The 21,191-nt window shown below is 42.9% G+C and overlaps 1 protein-coding gene across 6 annotated transcripts; it reads left to right on the top strand.

The window, feature by feature from the left end:
- The first annotated feature begins 1,284 nt into the window (after positions 1-1,284).
- LOC147890920 (uncharacterized) lies at positions 1,285-20,855 on the top strand. 6 transcript variants are annotated; one of them, XM_087389477.1, is made up of 9 exons: positions 1,285-1,481; positions 1,605-1,727; positions 19,020-19,238; positions 19,339-19,521; positions 19,649-19,837; positions 19,963-20,147; positions 20,225-20,314; positions 20,346-20,374; positions 20,485-20,854. In XM_087389477.1, exons 1-6 carry the CDS (start codon positions 1,320-1,322, stop codon positions 20,095-20,097), a joined length of 1,011 nt encoding a protein of 336 aa, XP_087245603.1. In that variant the 5' UTR covers positions 1,285-1,319; the 3' UTR covers positions 20,098-20,147; positions 20,225-20,314; positions 20,346-20,374; positions 20,485-20,854. The 6 variants fall into 6 exon arrangements, with proteins under 6 accessions (XP_087245603.1, XP_087245602.1, XP_087245601.1 ...); XM_087389476.1 differs by having other exon boundaries at positions 20,247-20,314; positions 20,485-20,853; XM_087389475.1 differs by having other exon boundaries at positions 19,963-20,314; positions 20,485-20,855.
- The last annotated feature ends 336 nt before the right edge of the window (positions 20,856-21,191 follow it).

Below are 21,191 nucleotides of genomic sequence, written 5' to 3'. Positions count from 1 at the left end.
TCAATGCCAGGTATGCCAAGGACTATGCCTTGGTTGCCGCCTTTCTTCTTTGCTTAGGAGGAGCGAGGGTGAAATCGCCAGCTATTAACCTCTTGCAATAACTGAACTTCCTGGTTTCTTTTTCCAAAAAATTTCTCCCCCCCATGCCCTTTCCTTAGAATTTCATTATGCTTCGTCAAACTTCTTTTCTCCCTCCTGCTCACGTACAAAAAGTAGCCCGTTTTGTTGTTACCTTCTTTTTGCTTGTTACTCACGCGCATAGCTTCTTTCTTTTGCAAGAATGGTGAGATTCGCGTGCTATGGCTTGGTCTGGTTCTACTCCAATGGTAAATGCTCCAAGAACCTACAAATTCTCAAAAAACACAACAAATACTATACAAAAATACGCACAAACTCTCAAAACTCAGAAACAAAAGAGATAGAACAAGCGTGATGGGTGTCCACTGTCATCTCCCCCCATAGGAGTGGTTCTCTCTTTCTGCCTCCTATGTATTTGAATTCTAATTGACTAATAGCTTCTGAGGGACATGCATACAAGCTTCATGTACATCTCCTCTATGAAATGAGCATAAAGCCCCACAAGCCACTTTCAAAATAGCTTGCTTTTCCCCCACTATAGTTAATATGCTAAGGCTAAGCCTCTAATGTTAAACAAATTGAAATATGTACATGATGTAATATCCAAAATTTAGGCTTAGCCTAGTTCATCTCCGCATCATTGGAGTTGTGTCTACATACCAAATTATGCTCGCCAAATGCCATAGCCCGATCAATTATTCTTCTCCTGAATTCAAAAAATCAATAATAAGGAAATATTTCAAGCATAAAATAACCATGGAATTAATCACCACAATTAATCAGCCTTTCAGTATTTCAACGACACAAACTCAACAAATCATAGATAAATGGTGCAACATGTGACACATGCCATCAAATGGTGCACTCATGCCACACATGCATAAAATCGCATGAATGGTGCAACATGCTACACATACCATCATCACATAAGTGGTGGTGCACACAATGCCACATACTCATACAACTGTAGCCGTATATTTAGCCATGTATTGAGTGCACATGCATCATTACAAGCAGCGAGCAGACATGCATTATCTGCACAACAAAAATGCGGAATCTCACTCGGTTAAATACCGAAGGATTAAATTAATGAGATATTTAGAATTCTCATAACAATGATGTTACAAAGGCTTGTGCAAAGAAAACAAATGCATCGATATGACGTGGACAAAGATGACGTGGTAGCTGGTGTCTACTTAAAGCTCGACACAGGATACACACTTCTTGTTGCATGATTAGGGATGAGTGGACGCACAGGCAAATATGGGTTGCAGCTGCGGGGTGCCCCTGCTGCTAGCAAGCCTCCCCCCTTGAAAAAACCCTCCATTTTCAACGACGACGAGGAGGACGACGTGGAGCAGGCCATCGCACGCCAGGCCTTAAAGTCTAGGGCTCTCAAAGAGGTAGAATCCTCACCCTCTGTTTTGGACTGTATAAGAAATTTGTCCGAGCTCATACTTTTACGGGATTTCGAGGCAGGAACGCATTTCTTTATTGATTGGCGTTGGTCGTACTTGAACCCCTAGGTTGAGCAGCAGCATAAGAGCGCATTGGAGCAGGATCCAACCATTTTCGACTATGATGCTGTCTATGATGAGATGAAGGCCAAGTCGGCTCCTCCTGTAAAAGATAATCCAGAACGTACCAAGGTTCGCGACTATGTTTGTCCATTTAGGTTGGAAAGATCAGCATTTCATGTTTGGCTTTTTAAAGAAAATGTTGTGATTCTGTTGCACAGGTGTCTCTAGGGACATAATTTCAATACTATATAAACTAATATTGGGGAGTAGTGATCCGAACCTTTTTAAGAACTTTAAAATTTACAAGCTGTGGATTCTTTGGCTAGTTTCATATACACAATTTATATCGATGTTATACCTCTTAGTTCCACCTTTGAGATGCAAGTCTGCATACGTTCGCTACCGCACGCACATGCTGTTTTGTATTTGATAGAACGTAAGGCAACTTGGAAACGAGCTTCAAAGCAAAGAAGTCTATCTAAATAAGGAACTTTTGATCTGTATTTTTACTTCTCCCTCACTTGACAAGATAGGCTTAAACTCCATTTTGAAGTCTCCTGAAGTAATGGATTCTCTCCCTCATTTGTGAGAAGAATTTGGAAGCATCCAGTAGTAGCTTGGAAGTATGTAAAAACTTTAGGACAAAAGGCTTTCAACTATGGAGAGATAGGTAAAAGGCTTTCAGAGCATTCAAAATCTTCTACCCTTAAAGAACCTTGTTGTTGTAAAAGTAAGAGATTCCAAAGCTTTATTGATGTTGATTTAGGACATGTAGTCACAAGTGATACCTCAATTTTGCTATCTAGTAACCTTATAGACCTTTTCATGAAAGGCACAAAATTTCGATTGTACTCTTTTAAAGAGTCTTGTCTTTTAAAAGCTATCGATAAGGGAATCTCAAAGTTTGTTTTGCAATTAGAAGAATGTTTAGGAGTTAAAAATATCTTATAAGAATGGAAAGGGAAGATTTTGAAGAAAGTTGCTTTGAAACTAGAAGAAGTCCCTTCGGTTATTTGCTCAAAGAAAAGTAACCATCTTTCGAAAGAAGATGAAACTCTTCTTCGAAAATTCCATAGGAATTTTGTCATTTCTTATGTGGACAAACGTTCCAATAACTTTGTTTTTATTTGCAAAAAGTTTTACTTAGAATGTCTTTTGAGAGAAGTGAACTCCTCTGCCAAAACTTACGCCCCTGCCTTAGTTTCTCAAAAGGATTTGATCTCAAAACATTAGAGTTTTTGCAAGTCTTCTGGGTTTGTTTGCAATCCAAGAATACCTTTTCTTTGTGCTGCTTGGAAGTTTCACAAAACTCCAAAAAAGCCAAGATTTATTGCAGCTGCTTGTGAGACTACTTTGACGAATGTCTCTAAATGGCTAAGCTACTGCTTCAAAGCCATGTTGCGTAGTGTCCATGAACTTTGGAGGGACTTATTAAAAGAGGTAGATGTCCCCTCGAACTCAAGCTGGATTTTAAATGACTTTGTAGGAGTGATTCCTGTTGTAAAATTTTTTAATTCCTCTCGAAGCATTCAGGAAAAAGAGTCTCCTATTCTCCTTCAAACCTATGATTTTACGACGCTTTACACAAAGATTGAGCTGGAAGACCTGAAGTTTAGAATTAAAAAGCTAGTGGTTGAAGTTTTCAAGCTGAGATTTGACAAAGATAGATGCAAAGTGCTAAAAGTTGAGAAGTTATTACATGGGACAGAGATGAGACTTATCCAACACATGTCATCAGGAATACAAAGTGCATATCTTTGGATTTTAGAGTGGGAGATATTTTACAAATGTTATCAGGAATACAAAGTGCATATCTTTGGATTTTAGAGTGGGAAATATTTTATAAATGTTATCATTTGCAAATAAGAACATAGCAGAAGGTCAAGTCTTGGGATTTGAACAAGTGATGCATGTTTTTGTCTGGAATGTCGAATAAGGTCATGATGAGATTTTCAATTTTTTTTGTATAATTCCCTTTGATTTGGACATGTTGCACTCTCAATCGCTCGCTTTAAATCATCACAGACATTGCACTTTGACATTTTTTGCCTCCTTGGGACTTTAACATATCCAAAGTAAGTGTAGAAGATGCTTGCTCTTGGATAGATTTTCTTTTAGATAATCTTTACATCACAATAGGTGATTCTTTGTTTCAACAAGTTATAGGAATTCCCATGGGTACTAATTGTGCCGTCTTTTTAGCAAACTTTTATCTTTTCACTTATGAATTTGAGTTTATGCAACGTCTTATTTCTATCAATACCTGCCCTATCATTTTACATAAGCTTAGTCAAGTTAGGCGTTTTATAGATGATTTATTTGTACCATATGTTCCTAACTTTCAAGACTTTATGTACAAAGACACTAGAGCTTTTGGAGAAGGAATCTATCCTCGTGACTCTTGTGAACTGAACTGCACTTCAAGAGGGGATTCTTGTGTTTTCTTAGATCTTAGACTTTCTCAATGTATGTGTGAGAGCATATTTTTATACTATGGTCTACACCCACTGTTGGGCGCTGATGACGTCAGTGGGGATGTCATAGTAGCTAGTCCCTGCTATGCATGATGGAGTTTATGGTTTTCAACCTTGTGAGTGACTCTCATGAGATTGAAACTGCACTATGTTGTGTTTTTAGAGGATGAGTTTGGGAATGTTCCTGGATTCATCTAGGTATATGCTTCTGCCGTATTAGCGGACATGCAAATTTCACCTCGTGAAGTTTTCGTCCAAGTTGCGGCCTGCTGGTATTGTGATAATTCTTTCTATCTTAAATGGTGCGTTGCCCTATCAGCTAGATTTAGATTTAGATGCTCGTTGGGGAGAGACTAAAATGAAAATGTTTAGACTTCACAAGCAGTTGTAGCTTGAATGAAGAGATTTTGGACTACCTTTTGATTAGCCTTCTCCTTTAGTGCTAGCCTTCATCATGGCTGAGTCTGCCCTTCACCTCCGGAGTGCCGACAGAAACTCAGTACGAAGACTTTGTATAAATGGATGCTCAAGTATGTGTGGGTGTGTGGATTTGTATGTGTGAGAGCATATTTTTATACTATGGTCTACACCCACTGTTGGGCGCTGATGACGTCAGTGGGGATGTCATAGTAGCTAGTCCCTGCTATGCATGATGGAGTTTATGGTTTTCAACCTTGTGAGTGACTCTCATGAGATTGAAACTGCACTATGTTGTGTTTTTAGAGGATGAGTTTGGGAATGTTCCTGGATTCATCTAGGTATATACCATAGGATTAGAGGTTGATATATATGATAAACGTGAACAACCTGAATATAGTGGTTTACACATTATAAAAATGCCTCAAATTGACTCAAACATTTCTGATTTGGCAAAATATGGAGTCATTTCTTCCCAATTCCATAGATTTTCGCGCCTTGTACAACTAAGGAGTCTTTTATCACTCATTGTAGTAATTTGATCACTTTACTATTACACAAGAGGTATAATCCAAGGAAAATAATGAAAAAAGTTCGCACATTCTTAGATATGAAGTCTTTTATCTATGGTGTTTCGGCCTTAGGTTTGTTTAGAATGATTGAACATAAGCTGAAAACAAAAAGCGGGGAGCTGAATAGCCCGTTTTTGTTTTAGTTTCAAAAGAGAGTTTGTTTGAGTATACTTGTGCTTTCTAAGTTGGAAATGTATTTTTGCCTCTTTGCAGAAATGAGACATAAGTGTAAAGTGCCATTTAACTTTTTATGTTTTAAATAAGAGAGAGAGAGAGAGAGAGAGAGAGAGAGAGAGTTTCTAGTTTTTTGGAAGTTTTTGTTTCTTGACTTGCTTGTTTATTTTTGCTGAAGTCACTTGCTTCGTTTCTTCTTTATTTCTTGTTTTCATTCTCTTTTGTTTATTTGACGTATTTTAGTAAGCACTGGGTTTGCCCCAAGAGACTCCGCGGGTCTTTAGAAACCCAGTATAGCTGCTTATGCTTGGGCACTAATGACGACATAAGTGTTGCTTTGCTTGCTAAGTATGTCTTCCTTTTGCTTTTCATAAAAGTTTTTGTTTACCTCTTTTTTCTTCTCTTTCATTTTCTCTTTTATTTTCTTTGTAGATTTTTGATCTTTAGAACAACAAAAATTCTGAATTTGTATGATTGGACTTATTCTAGTCTTACAAAGGTATATTCAGCATCAATAGATTTCGAATGTTTAAACGAGCCCGCTTTGCATGGGTTATCTTTTTGCTGTGATTCTTCGCTCCTGTATCGAGAAAGTTTTCTCACATTGCAATGGTGTATACCTTCAAATTTTTTGGCTGCACCGTGTTGCAGATGCTTGCATAAGGCAGTAAAAATTTGCTTGCAGCTATCGTGCGCGCCAATTTGTCATTTTAGCTTCCTGCACATGATGATTACGAGCATATGGCTGCGGTGCATACAAATACAGTATTTTTTATTGTCATGTGTGGATATGGCTTTGTCTTGTCTTTGAATTCTGCACTTTTTCTAGGTTTGTTTGCTATTAGGATGTTCTTAAAAGAATGCTGGGCTGGCATTCTGTCAATTATGGCTTGTTGCATGCTTGAGCTTTTTGTGTCTTTTTGCCTCCTACTTCCACCTGCTCCCTCAAGGTGTTCTTGTTGTACAAAGCTGAATGTTCAAATTGGTCATGACTCCAGTGTCTGAAGGCCATTTTCTTCACTATTTTTCGGTCTGCTGAACATGGAGGGAATATCGTGTCTCTCGCTCTAGACCTTGGCTCTGTTGTCTCCATGGGGCCTGAGGGTCTGTATCTGGCTGGAAAAACTCGGTGACCATGCTCTAAGTGGAGTTTGGTTGTACATCCTATTTCCTCCTATGCGTCTTGAGCAGATGGGCCTCATGAATGAAACTTGGGTTTCTCCTTCTCTCCAACGTGGTTTTCTACATGGTATCAAAGCCGACCCCATTTAGAGAGGAGAGAGGAAGAAATGGAACACACACAAATTGCACACATAAATACATAAACAAGATCAAGTCCTTGATCCCAAGAAAACCCCCCCTCGAGGGATTGCCTCATACTGTAGAATTTTGGTCTTCAGAATAACAAAAATCTGAATTTGTACGATTGGATATATTCTAGTCTTACAAAGGGGGGGGTGTGTGTGTGTGTATAGATATAGATATAGTATCTCTCTCTTCTCTCTCTCTCTCTCTCTCTCTCTCTACACACACACACACACACGCGCGCGCGCGCTCATTGGCTCTAGCTTCACATGCCAGCTATGGTTTCCCAAGGATGGAGATAAACACACAAACAATACATTTTCTCCATTGTTCTTGGCAGGGTATCCAACCAAACATACATCATATGACTCTCATGACCAAATTAAATACGTGGCATACTCGGATACCTCAAGTTGGCTCCACATGGCTCATCCTTATGTTGTTTCGATGGTTCTTCATGGTCACCATATCATGCCACGATTTGTGAATAAAGCGCCTGTAGAAGGAAGCAAGACCTAAAAATCCTCTCAACTGGGTGGGATTTGTGGGTGTGGCCAATCTTTGATGCATTTCACCTTTGTAGGATCCCCCCCGCATGCCACGTATTACTCAGAATATGCCCCAAGTACTCAACCCCTCCTCAGCCATAAAAGTGCATTTGCTGGCTTTTGCATAAAGCTGATGCATCCTCAAAATTTCCAGCACTTGCTTCACATGCTTAATGTGCTCTTGTCTATCCTTGCTGTAAATGAGGATATCATCAAAGAAAACCAGCACACATCTGAAAAGAAGTGGCTGCAATATCTTGTTCATCAATGCCTAGAAGGTGGCCGGTGCATTACTCAATCCAAAAGGCATCACCTTGAATTCATACAAGCCCCGTTCTATGCGGAAGGCCGTCTTGTGCTCATCTCCTTGTTTCATCCTGATTTGATGGTAACTAGACCTCAAATCTATCTTCGTGAAAAATTGAGCACCCTTGAGTTCATCCAAGAGGTCATCTATCCTGGGGATTGGAAACCTGTTCTTGATAGTGGCCTTATCAGGTAGGGCCTTATATGAACACAAAGAATCTGCCAGCATGTCATGAAAAGTGGCTTGCTGCCCACCACCAACCCCCTGCTGCGTAGTAGCTGCTGCCATCTGATGCACTGGCTACGTCTGGCTATATGTGCTCGCTGGCAGAGCGCTAGGTGCATGAACCTTGGGTTGGGTCTCTTTGCCAAATGCATCTCTCTAAAATGATGGCATACCAAAGGGTTGAGAAGAGGACTGACCTCTCTCCCAGGGGTGTGGGCTGCCATATAAACCCAAACCAGCTCCAACCTCTAGCATACTCGCTGGTGCGGTGAAAGGAGCACTAACCGGATGCACACCAATGGGTCGGCCCAAAAGAGACGGCTCAGTCTGCATAGATGCAGAAAGCTGTGAGCCAAAAGAGTGCAAGAAGGTGCTCTGTGGCACAGAAAATGCATCATCTAAGTTGAGATAATCCCCATGCTGGGGTACATGCAACGGTCCAGAAGACTGATGCTCATAGGCACGACGGGCATCTGCCATAAAACCCCTGCGTGGAGCAGACAAAACATCATGACTGTCTAAGTGGTCCCCTTGCTAGGGTGCGGGTTGCTTACCCTTAGCAATGGCAGATGTGATCTGTTGACCAATTTGCTGTCCCATCTGGGCAAGAGCGGTATCCTACATAGCCATGGCTGTGGTAAGCTGATGGCTGAATTCTTGTCCTATCTAGCAGAAAGCATCTTGGAGCATAGAGAAAAGGGCATCCAAAAACTGTATTTGTGCTGCTTGCGCTTCTCGGGATGCAGGAGAGGGAGGTTGAGTGGGAGGAATCTTTGTACCACCAGTGGATGCAACCACTGTGGTAGGAGAGGGAGGTTGAGTGGAAGGAACCTCTGTACCACCAGTGGATGCAACCACTGTGGTAGGCACTTGCTCATACTGAGCAGCCTCATCACTGTCATGCAATATATCACGAGGGGCACGCTTCGGTGGCATGGTGACTGACCCTGGAGAGAGGAGAAATGGATAGCAAATCCCTATTGTATTGCGTAATTGAGATAGTGTGTGGAAACACACAAAAAAAGGTTGATGGAGAGGCTCAGAAGAAAGGTCTTCGAAGAAGCTTTGAAACGGGCTTGAATAAGCCAAAATAGGGCTGTGGAAAGCCCCTAAAAGAGATTGGGAAATTCTGATTTTTTTTCCTTTTTTTGGGGGGGGGGGTGTTCCCTAAGTCACCTAGGACACTTAGGACTCCTAACCTAAAGACTGGTAAGACAGTTAGGACATTGCCCTAAGGTAACCTAACTTGATCGTTTAACCCCTAGTTAACACTAATCTAACCTGCAGCAGCCAAAGGGAAAGAAAGAAGGGTTCCATCATCATGTATGGCATCTGCAATCAAGTGGATCCCTTTCAAACTAAGAAAATATGAATGTCGAGGCATACCAACTAACTAAACCTAAACCTAACCAAACTTACCCAACCCATTGACTAGTTAGAACTAGCCAGACCTAAACTAACCTAACCAACCAATCAACCAACCAACCCACTAATCCACTGTTAGTCTCACAGCAACCTTAGAGGCTAAGGTTTGCAAGTGGGCATGGAGGGTAGCGCACGGGTGTGGATGGCGCAGACGTCACGACAGACATCGAAGGGAAGACGGTTGATGGTAGTTTGGCTATGCGAGGAGATGGGCGTCAGGGTACTGCAGTGAGGATGCGAGGAGCCACCGTGGTGGCACTATCGTTAGGGCAGTTGGGCACGGGTATCGGCAATGGATTTAGCAGAGGATGCTGGACGACGTTGGCCTTTGGCTATTGTCTGATTTCATGCCCAATCACCTTTGCTTGCACGTCCAATCACCTTTGCTAATTTAGATGTGTGACGAACAGTTAGGTGGATCAAACAAGTCCCAATTTGTGGACAGGCGATGAATCCATTTGAGACGTCGATTCTAGCAGGTCTTCAGGTGGATAATCATTCGTTCGTTGCAGCTTTGGGTGGAAAATCATGGCGCCAAGGTCAAATCCGCTTGTTTGTTGGATCGAATTTGAAAGCTCTTGATTCATGTAGGGCGCGGTGGATAATCATTGTCCTTTGCAGCTTTGGGTGGAAAATTGTGGCGCCGAGTATAGGTCGAATCTGCTGGAGCCAGGTTGTGACTGTGAGTTCTCCAAGCCTTGAAAGCTCGTGTGGTTCTGTTGTGCAGCCATATGACGTTGGCGATAGTGTACCAAGAGTGAAGGGTGAAAAGGGCAGAAGCAAAGGTGCAAGAGAGCAGTGCTCTGATACCAATGTAGAAAAGGGGGCAGGGGCAGATTTGGAGAAAGGTTGATAGACTAGTAGAAGGGGGGGAGAGATAGGGGAAGAAGGAATGAATCCATTTGAGACGTCGACTCTAGCAGGTCCTCAGGTGGATAATCATTCGTTCGTTGCAGCTTTGGGTGGAAAATCGTGGCGCCAAGGTCGAATCCGCTTGTTTGTTGGGTCGAATTTGAAAGCTCTTGATTCATGTAGGGCGCGGTGGATAATCATTGTCCTTTGCAGCTTTGGGTGGAAAATTGTGGAGCCAAGTATAGGTCGAATCTACTGGAGCCAGGTTGTGACTGTGAGTTCTCCAAGCCTTGAAAGCTCGTGTGGTTCTGTTGTGCACCCATATGACGTTGGCAATAGTGTACCAAGAGTGAAGGGTGAAAAGGGCAGAAGCAAAGGTGCAAGAGAGCAGTGCTCTGATACCAATGTAGAAAAGGGGGTAGGGGCAGTTTTGGAGAAAGGTTGATAGACTAGTAGAAGGGGGGGGAGATAGGGGAAGAAGGAAGGAGAAAGGGTAGGAGAGAGAATGAGGTAGGAAAGAGAGAGGGAGAGAATGAGAGGGAGTAGGGAAGAGAGTGTGAGTGAGCGTAGGCAGGAAGGAGGAAGGGAGAGTAGATAGGATTAGATGTCACATCAAAAGGTATATAGTAGGGGGTGGTGGGGGAGTTATATAGTCCCTCCACATTTTCCACCTACAGGATCCTCAAAAGGGTGTCTAACTTGGCCCTCTTTTTCTACAAGAGGCAACTCCAAACCAATACTGAGACCTTGATGCTGTCCACATTGACAATGTAGGGCACTTCTGCAAGGCAATGAAGATGCATGAGAGAGAGAGTGAAAGCTAATAAGAGTAATAGAAGCTGAGAGAGAGCTGAGATATGACTGAGAGATAGAGCTGAGAAGTGAACTGTGCAAACTGCAAAAGAGATCTTCTAAGAACTGATGAAACAGTACCCAAACCTTGTTAGAAATTGACCATCAGAGGGTACACACAGTGGAAGACTGATAGAATAGCTCAGGAGCTCACACAGTGTGGTGTGGGGTGAGGAATCACAAACTTCTTTACTTAATGTGCATAGCATAGGTGTGTAGACTCATCAATAGACAATGAACCAGCTAGATATAGAAGACACCAAAATAATATATTTCCGTCCAAAGCTATGGACACAATACAAAAGAGAGAGATCCAGAGTCCCACTAATGGTGTGGTCCTCTGATCTTACCACAAGGTCCTTCTCCTATTTGCCGGCTATCTCTCGACTCGAGCCCGCGTGCTCAACCTCAAGCGTAAGTAGAATTTCCGTCTAGATCCAAACACCTTGCTGCCCTAGAAGACCGCCAAGGTCCAGCCTTAGATGAACTCTTTCTGCAGCAACTCCTAGTCTCCTCTGCCTCCTGGATGTAGGCCTGAGGGTGTGAGTATAGCTGCTCCTGCTGCTCCTCTGATGGCTCATCTGCTGGATGAATTGTGAGGCCTAGGGCCTCTCCTTTTATAGGCCCAAGTCCTGCTGCAAAAACCGACTGGCAGACCCCTTCCTGGCCAACTTTCTGTCTGCCCTAAAACCGACTGGTTGGCTGCAACTGCCAGCCCAACCAGTGACCTATATAAGGATCTTTGCTGGGCCCTTTTTCAGCCTTTGTTCCAGGGCATAAAGCCCTCCATATCCTCCATGCAGGGGCCTTCCTGCACCAACAGTCCCGCCTCTGTCCTGGTCATGTGCAGGCCCTGAAAAAACCTGCCACAGTTCTGTACACCTGCTGCACAGTCCGTACTGGTGCTGATGTCAGCACCATGTCATCACAGTCTTTCAGCTCAGCATCCTTGCGCAGTTCATGCTCTAGCCAGTCCTCGATGTCCACGTGTCTTTGCGCCACTATTCTCTGAGGTGTCTTGCACAGTGCTGCCCACGTGACAGCCTTGCTGCTGTTCATGTGGCAACCACCTCCTCTCTCTTTTCTCTATCTGATCCCTGCCCTCATGGCAGCCATGATGTTGCCCATGTGGCCATCTCTCAGACACCAGGTTCACTCCTCCCATGCTCTCCTCATATGGGGGCTTATAGATGGGGAGGTGACCTTTCCAACAAACCTAACTCCGTTTGCTGGTCCAAATCCCCAACTATTGTGCTGCGAACTTTACAAAGAAGATCCTCTGCAATATGCCAATTTACCCTCTAGTGATTGACTACGTACATCACTCCAGCCATCTGCTACCAAAGTGACCCCATACTTATGCCATTTCTCCTTAACAGGCTGAATGGCCTCATTAACTGCCTTCACCTCATCCTCTAGAAGCTTTCCCCTCAATGCATCAAAAGTGGGAGGGGTGTATGTGGGTCCAAAGGCTGTAATTTCAGTTACCATCTCCTTGAAATAAGCAGACCGTGCCACATTGGAACTATCCCATTCAAGTAAAAGAAATGGGCCATGGCTTCATCTACCTGTGCCTTCCTTTGTGGATGCCATGCAGTATAAAGGGTGCTTTGCCTTCGTGCAGGTGGGAGAGCTGAAGGAGATGCAGTAGGAGTAGAACCTGTAGCTCCAAGAACATGGTGAAATTGTAGTAGTAGCAGTAGAAGGAAGTGGACTTCTTTTTGCAATAGCCATATGAGCACCTGAAGTAGCTCCTCCACCAGTGGATGCAATAGTCCTACCTTTCTTCGCGAAGGAAATGCCTTGACCTCTCGTGCCAACCTTGCTTTCTCTTCCTCGTAGATTTCATTGCATATTGTAATCTCGTCTCCCTTGATGCCAAGAAGATGGGCCTTCACCCTATCAGGAATCCCACCTCTTTTCAATCCACAAAGCCTGCACCTGAACTTGCGAGTGCCTCCTTTCTTGGAGTCGTAGGTACCTAGGAGATCGACTTGACTCCACCAAAAATATGATTGGGTGAATTCTACCTCGGAATGAGACTCAGGGGTAGGGTGTCTTGAAACCATGGAAGCTTGCTGCTTGAAAGGGGGGCTGAAACTGAAAAGAGAGCCAAGGTTTGAAAGAGAGGGCTGAAACTTGAAAGTGGGGGACTGAGAGGAGGGAACAGAAGGCTGAAAGAGAGGGATGAAAGAGGGGCTGGGGCCCAAGGAGGGCTGGAAAACCTTGAGGATGGAGAGAGTATGAGGCTGAAGGAGTGGAAGGAGGCCAAAATCAAAAGCAAAAAGACCAAAATCGGGGCTGGCGGCGGATTTTGCATCATTTTGGAGACCTAGCAGCCTGTGTTGTTTGAAATGGCCCGTTTCAGGGCTTCGAAACGCGTTTCAGACTGGCTGAAATGTTTAAGCCATCTGTTTCAGGGTCCTGAAACGTTTCAGACCCGGAAACGCGTTTCAGAAAATGGAGCTTCTTTGAAACGGCGTTTCGGGCCTAGCTAGGCTCTGAAATGCGTTTCAGCGTAACTGTGCTGCGAAGACACCTTCCAGAAAGGCTGAACTGAGGGCCAAGGGCTGAGGCTGATCAGGGCCATATGTGGAAGTGTTCAGGGGCCTGCTCAAGGGGCTGGAAGGGAGCTGTAGTAGGTAGGTCTAGGTCTCAGCCTAGGATAAGAGCCCTGAAGGGCCCCCTTAGGGCTGAGACAATGAGGAAGAATGGGCTGGGGAAGGCCTGCCTTTATAGGCTTCCATGTGCCCCTCCGTAGGCAGGCTTTTAGGGGGCGAAGGGCCCAACCAGCCAGCCCAAACCAGCCGACTAAAAGTCGGCCAGTTTGGGGCTGGTTGGCTCGGCCCACAGCCCCCTATATATAAAGGGGGGCTGCAGCCCTCATTTCTCATCCAGTTTCTGTAACAGAGGGTTACTTTTTACTTAGGCTAAACCTAGGCTAAAGTTAGTGGAAAGGCCTTTATTGGCTTGTAAGTGTTTTTCCCCTTTCTTTAGGGGATACCATAAGTTGCCACGTGGCATCCTAGGAGGTAATCCCATAAGCAATATTGCTTTCTACTCCCCTGGGCCATACCTATATAAGGGCTCTAGTTGTACTTGGCATATTCATTCATGACTTGTACTTCATTACTGAAATAGAATATACAGCAAGAGTTCAATACTCAGCTGAATTCCAAAAAGGATTGACTTCCTCCTGTCCTTGTGCAGCCCCTCACAAGTCTCTGTTGAAGATCTAGCCCATGATCTTCCTCTCCTACCCTTTTCCTAAACATAAGGTGCTACATACTTTAACTTTCCTGCAAATTCTACTAAACTTAGTAGTGTTTACTGTTAGTTAGGAGCAGTCCTGTTGCAGTTTCCCTTGCCTTCCGCCACTCCTAGAATCATAAGACCGAAACACTAACCTATTGTTTTCCAGTGGGTACTGGTGGACAAGGACTAACCGTCTGACTTGACCTAAGGCTGAGAGACTGACCTACGTAGCTTGTGCCTGACTGTCCATGGACAAGGGCTCACAAAGGGTCACATCATATTAAAAAATCTTCTATTTGGGAACTATAATGCACTTGTTGGAACGAGGAGGCCGGCATCTCTCCACTCCTGCAGACGTTTGTTGAGATTGTGCTCCGAGCGGGAGCAAGCGTAAACCGAGGCGCCGAGGCGTGCAAGCTAGATTCTTAGATAATTAAAAACGTTTAAGTCACTATCCCGCCGACCTAACTTCTGACCATGGCCTGCTGCCCCGATTAAATGCGTGTCAAAGTTACTATCCCATCGACCTGAGAGCCGTTGACTCGTGGCTTTAGAGATATCTTGCCGACTCGTTGGTATCCTGCTACTCTGCCGTCAGCGCGGTGTATCCTGTTGGGATATCTCAAGGTGTATGCCTCAGGCACACCTTATGTTTCTATGTGTGAGTGCTAGAGGCACAGTTAGGTGCCCACAAGCACAGTTAGGTGGTGGAAAAGCCACATAGGATGATTGAGTGAATCTAGGAGCAGATTGAGGAGATGATTGTGGAGCTTTGAGGTCATCAGTGATGTCAGTGACCTTGTATGAGGTGCCTACTTAAGGACCTTTTTCTTCTTCATTCCATATGCAAGTACTCTGATTTTGTGTCAACTCTACTCTTTCCTTTCAGTGTTCCAACATGGTATCAGAGCCATTTGATCCTCCTTGAGCCCATTTCTACCACATCATCATCATCATCTTCTTCTTCTTCTTCACCATCTCTCCCTCTTCTCCCAAAAATTTGCTTGAGCTTGTTCTCCTTCAATCCTCAACCATTTCCCACGCCCTTTCTGCTGGAGATCCCTCTTGTTAGGACGAATTTCGGGCTGCAAGCAATTGGAGAATAACCCGCGCTGCTGGTCGCCATTGCGCGAAAATCGTCGATCCTTCTTCCTGCAAGTTCTCTGCGCCTGCTCTGTCTTTTCCTAATTCCTTCCAGGGCAAGCTTCTCCATACCTAGAGCTACCTTGTGCTGAAATCTGAGCAGCAATGGCTGCATATTGAAGGAGAAAACATAGAAAAACCAGTCGACTTTGTTCAAGAAGGTGAAGGCGACCTGACGCATATTTTTGCCTCTTCTTCCCAGAGGATCTACTGTGGTATACCAGCTTTCTTTTGCCTCAGAAAGCCCCCTTTCTTTTGCTTTGAAGAGTGTGATATGAGCCCTCCAAGTTCAGCTCTCTAGTTTTGACAGTTTTGACATACTTTTGAAAATGATGCTACATAAAATGCTACTCTAGCATTTCTGGTCATTTGAAGTTTTCAATAACTTCACTATAAGTGTTGCTTCAGTTTTGTTTTGACTTGCTAGACCTGGTTGTGATTGGAAAGTGTTTATTTCATCCACTCTTATGAAGCATGCAAAAGTAGCATCATTGTTTGAAAAACTAGTCACTACTATTTGCTACATCAAGTGCCTATACTTTGGAAGTATTTCAGTTCTTTTTGCCTTGTAAGAGAGATAGACACTGCCCAATATCTGGGTTAGACCCTCTCATGGCTACTTTATATAATCTTGAGAAGTTCAATGGAAAGGGCTTCCATACATGGCAAATGAAGGTAAAATTTGCATTGATGCGGGAGAACTTATGGGGACTTGTCAAACCTACTCCTACCGCTTCTTCTACGGCCTCAAATGCTGGAGAATCTTCAGCTCCGACACGACCGGCAAGGGATCCAGCAAGAGAAGAAAAAGCATATGGTATAATTGCTTTAGCTTTGGGTGATGATTACATACATCATATATCTGACTTGGAGTCTCCATCGGAAGCATGGCAGAAGCTAGATTTGATTTTTGGTGCAAGCTCTCATATTTCTAAACTATCACTTAAAATCTCTTTCTTTGAATTAAAGTCTTTCTTTGAATTAAAGATGGCAAGTGATACTACTTTAGCTGCTCATGTCAACTATATGCGGAGTCTTATGACTCAGTTAGCTTCTATCAACTCTCCTATCACCCCTGATGATGCTATGGCAGTACTACTTAAGAGTATGCCTGAAAGTTTTGATCACATTGTAAGCACTTTGAAGAATCTTCCCAATCCAAACCTTGAAGGCATTATCTCAGCACTCCAAGAAGAAGAAAGACATATGGAGTTAAGGAAAGGCAATGACACTGCTTATGTTATGAAATTCCAGAAGGGCAAGTATTCTCCTTGCAATCACTGTGGAAAGACAAATCACCTTTCAAAGGACTGCTTCAAAGTTAATCCATGCAAGCACTGTGGCAAAAACAACCATAGTGAGAAGTTTTGCAGAGACAAAGCAAAGACAGAAAATGCCAATCTACTTACAGTGAATTTGCCTCCACAAGATGAGGCATCCCATGAAGATTATGCATTTTAAATCATCTCTATGTATGCTCCAGATCTCTCTTTTTATGTCAAGGTACTCAGCCTGGATAGTCCTCCAAAATGAATGAAAATAAATTATTGTGTGTTGTGTGTTTTGTAAACACCTCTGGTCACCTTATGATGTAGGCCATGTGTATGTTTGTTCCATGGTACTTCCTACAGACATTGTGTGCATGTACATGTAGGGGAGATAACCATTGGAAGGTCTGTTTGTATCCCTTTCTGTTTACCTTACACCCAAGGGAACCCTTACTAGCATGAGAACCTAGCCATAGATTAATCCTTGACCACCATGAGATGGCATGAGAAACTATGAGACTAGATGTATCCTTGACATAGCCTGAGGCATTTCCTTGAGGGGGGGTTTGTTGGGATATCTCAAGGTGTATGCCTCAGGCACACCTTATGTTTCTATGTGTGAGTGCTAGAGGCACAGTTAGGTGCCCACAAGCACAGTTAGGTGGTGGAAAAGCCACATTGGATGATTGAGTGAATCTAGGAGCAGATTGAGGAGATGATTGTGGAGCTTTGAGGTCATCAGTGATGTCAGTGACCTTGTATGAGGTGCCTACTTAAGGACCTTTTTCTTCTTCATTCCATATGCAAGTACTCTGTTTTTGTGTCAACTCTACTCTTTCCTTTCAGTTTTCCAACATATCCACCCCCACACCCGTGGTCATATCCGTATCCCTCTGAACACACATTACATCTATGACGCTGACAAGGGGACCTCACTGAAATGTACAAAAAAAACATCAAGTCTTGGAATCCATTCAATCACCATTTCATCATACTTGGAAACCTTTGGCATAAGAGAGATGATGCTTACACAATTTCTCCATAGGTTACCAAGAAAAAACTTTGTAAATCAATTTGTGATGATCCCATTCAAATTCATAGGCGAACGGTAGGTGAACAACCACTTTCGATTGGTGCATAATAGGGGCAAGCAGAACGTACAGGTTCCTCAATATCGTATCAGTTTGGATTCCATGTCTTCCTCTCTCATCTCCAAAGGGAGTTAGAGAAAGTCTGTCTTTGATACCATGTAGAAAAGCATGTTCCTTTTGTGCCTACGCTTGTGATGGGGGGGGGCTTCACCCTGATATTGACAAAAAATTTATGCAGCTTCTCCTCTTTACATAGAATTGAAACTTGCTTTGACATGAATGCATTAGACATATCTAGCTATCTTCTGTCCTCAAAAGTCTGCCTGTGCTACCAGTGGTTGTATAGCCCTTCAGACTGGCTGTTGGCCAGTGCTCCCAGGATACCAAGGCAGTGAGCTGAATCCCACAAAAGCACGCTGCAGGAAAGCTGGTTCTTTTCTCTTTTCAGCTCCTCACTATTTCTGACATTGTTTTGTTTTATCGCACAAAATAGGTGGTTCTTTTCTCTGGTGAAAAAAGTTTTGCTAAGCGGGTGTGGAACCATCCTGACTGAACTTAGGATAGAGGAGATTGCACATATGTATGCATGCATGTGAGATGGAGAAGTCTGAAATTACGATGTTGTATCTGCTTGTAGTGGAATAAAAATAGTACACCTGATGGAAGTGGGCCTCATTCATACCCCATCTTGTGTTTGATATATCTCTAAACCCTAAAGCCTTGTGGATGATGTGTTTATGCTTGCGTTTTCTTTTAACTTTTGGTACTTGTTGGGAGAAGCGCTTAGGCTCCCCCTTGGTTCTTTGGCCATGACGTCAAGTACTGTTTTGTCTCATACACCATTTGGTATCTGGTAGATGATTCCTCTCTCTCTCTCTCTCTCTCTCTCTCCCTCTCGCGTTGTTTTCTTTGCTACCTTAGATAGTCAACTATTCTAGATTGTAAGATTCAATTGTATTTGCATGCACTGCTGTGCGTTGGAGTAACTGATATCCAACTTAGGAGTAACTGATACCCCAACTTACTCACCTTCCTATCAAAGGGCTGGTGTGTGGGTGTGTGGTGCACTTTCAGTTTTATGTAATTTATCTAGTCAAGTAAATTTATACTTCAGATCATCTATGGTGACTGGTAAAAGGGGATTTCAAATCGGGCTAAACAAAGGAACTATCACAAAGGCAACTGTTATATATTGGGTTGCCGTGTCTAATACAAACATCCTTTTTGAAATATCTTGAAGATGCCATATCTTCCCTCATGTGATTGTACTTCTACTAAGCCAGCTTCTCTGCCTTGGTCAAGGTTCGCCTTGAGTAGGGATCTTTCAGAATTAGAATATACATTATTGCTTGTGTAATGGTCACAAATTTATATCTTTCTTAAAACACATTGTTTTGTGGCTTGGATCTATGTCCTATTAGTTTTGACTTCATGGTATTTTATAGTTGATGTTTCATCGTATTTTTATCAGTACTTGTGCCCATTTAGGTCTGAGTAGTAAAGTCTTGTGCAGCCTAAATACATAACAAAGTTGATGGAGAAGGCTAAACGCCGACAGCAGGAGCATGACATTGTATATGAACGGAAACTAACTAAGGAACGAGCTCTTGAGGATCATTTGTATGGTGACAAGGATAAATTTGTCACTTCAGCCTATAAAAATAAACTTGCAGAGCAAGCTAAGTGGCTTGAAGAAGAAAGACTTCAAGATCTTCGAGAACAGGCTGAGGAGGTCTGTCAATTTATTCAGTCATGGCCATATTTATTTGATACGTGTCTTTATGTTGTTACTTTTCTGAATACTGCAGCTAACTGGTCTTTTCTTTGCACAGGTCACAAAGAAGAGTGACTTGAGTGACTTTTACCGGAATTTGTTCCATAAAAATGTGGCCTTCGGGAAATTTAAGGATGAAACTGCACTCCAGGAACCAAGTGAGCAGTTGCCAAGCAATCACAAAGCTGTTGAAAATCCTCTTGAGGTTGAATCACCTCAAAGTCATCCAGAACAGAACAAGGTATGTGCATTTGTAAATCATCTATCATGTGTGTAGTATTAGAAGATACATTTCTTTGCCCTCCTTGAAAAGCAGTGAACAATAGATCCCTTCTAAAACAGCAGCCAATTGGTATCTTCCTACACAGGTCTCAATCAAACATGACCCAAGTAGTCTCCATCAGAATTTGTCATCCAAAGATGTTGTGGGAGCTGGCAAGTATAAGGATGAACCTACAATCAAGGTGACAGGTGAGAATTCAAAAGGTGAATGCGAGTCTACTGAAGGTGCTCTTGAAGAAAAAAGGCTCGGCGATCTGCGAGAAGAGGGCGAGGAGGTATGTGCATCTGTAAATTATTATTAACTCTGTACAGCCTTTATATTTTTGTGTTCTTAAAAAAGCATTGAAGCTTTAGACTTTGTAGAAGACAATTGCAAATCTGATTGGTGTCTCTTGCACAGGTCACAAATAAAAGTGAGCCAAGTGTCGCCAAGGCAACAAGTGAGCGTTTGCCAGGTGTTCGCAAATCTAGTGAAGATATCGTTGCCTCGGCAAAGGAACGGTATTTATCTCGCAAACGGATGCATGCGAGCTAGTCATACACAAGCAAAGGCCTTATGAAATTTTGCCTCTTATTTTCTAGCAGGTTAGCCATCTTTGCTCTTTGCAGAGACTGCATTCTGTTCAACTTCTGCATTACCTTCATCCTCAGCATTATTTCAGTAAGTTGACCATTTATTGATAGGAGTTGGGAGTGCTAAAGCCACACCAGTTGGAATGACTGACAAATCACATAAGAAGGTGCCTCAAAAGGTCATAAGGCAACATTAGACAGGCACAAAAGGTCATAAGGCAACATTAGACGAGTTCCAGGTATCCCAACGAGATCGACTTTGTATCATGAAATGCTGAGGTTTGGAAAATGTCTCACGTTACGCAACATGGATTTTTTTATTGAAATGTGTGGGGGCCATGTTGATCAGAGGTTTTCGACAAGACTAGCTCATGCTGAAAATTGGATATTCCAAGGATAATTGTACATTGAAAATCCGCCTTCCGGTTACTCTTTTTTCCTTGAAGGTTCATCTTCCCAGATCTAGGAGGCCTATTGATGATCTTGAACACTATTATGATGGCCATGTTCAGCTTCGGGTCTAAAAATGTAGTAGTATTTTTTAACAGTTTCTAAGTGTCCAATTTGCATTAATATATCTGCTCAGAAACTGAGAAAGGTTATATATACAAATTCATCCAAGCAATGTTCTAGGGGAGTGCTTTTATGCCTCCCCTGTTTCTTTTCATGTATTGAGATTGATGACCCCTTACATGACCTTAAAGAATTTATAAACATATAAATGTGTGCATGTTTTTTTGGTTTTCTATGTATGCTTAAGGAGAAAGCAGCCTGTGTTTGTGTACTGATGTACTAGATAGGGAGAGAGCTTGTGATTCTCTTTTCTGTTTTTTTGCGAGGGCTTTATCAAACATGAAGATTCACAAACGAGTGAGATTATGACATAATCAATAGGAACAATTTGTTCCAGGGCTTTAAGTTGGTTGATTGTGCCTAGTTCTATGATTGGTGATTATTGTGGCTGTCCAATTATCTGTGCACGTGTTGGGAAGCAAATTATAGGAAGTGGGTGCTGAACCCCTGAAAAAAAAACCTCCTTGAGATATGCAATGAACA

Source organism: Dipteris shenzhenensis, chromosome 18 (genome assembly GCF_047967505.1).
Source record: "Dipteris shenzhenensis isolate YYH24624 ecotype China chromosome 18, Dip_SZ_1.0, whole genome shotgun sequence".
Taxonomy (NCBI): Eukaryota; Viridiplantae; Streptophyta; class Polypodiopsida; order Gleicheniales; family Dipteridaceae; genus Dipteris; species Dipteris shenzhenensis.
Note: the sequence above shows the minus strand (reverse complement) of the source record. Positions and strands in the feature narration are given on the sequence as shown.

What these genes read in the sequence shown, in the direction of transcription:
- LOC147890920 (XM_087389475.1), top strand. Translation starts at nt 1,320, where the DNA reads ATGAGTGGACGCACAGGCAAATATGGGTTGCAGCTGCGGGGTGCCCCT. An exon ending in ATAATCCAGAACGTACCAAG is followed by an intron (nt 1,728 to 19,019) that starts GTTCGCGACTAT and finishes AGTCTTGTGCAG; the next exon opens with CCTAAATACATAACAAAGTT. An exon ending in TTCGAGAACAGGCTGAGGAG is followed by an intron (nt 19,239 to 19,338) that starts GTCTGTCAATTT and finishes TTCTTTGCACAG; the next exon opens with GTCACAAAGAAGAGTGACTT.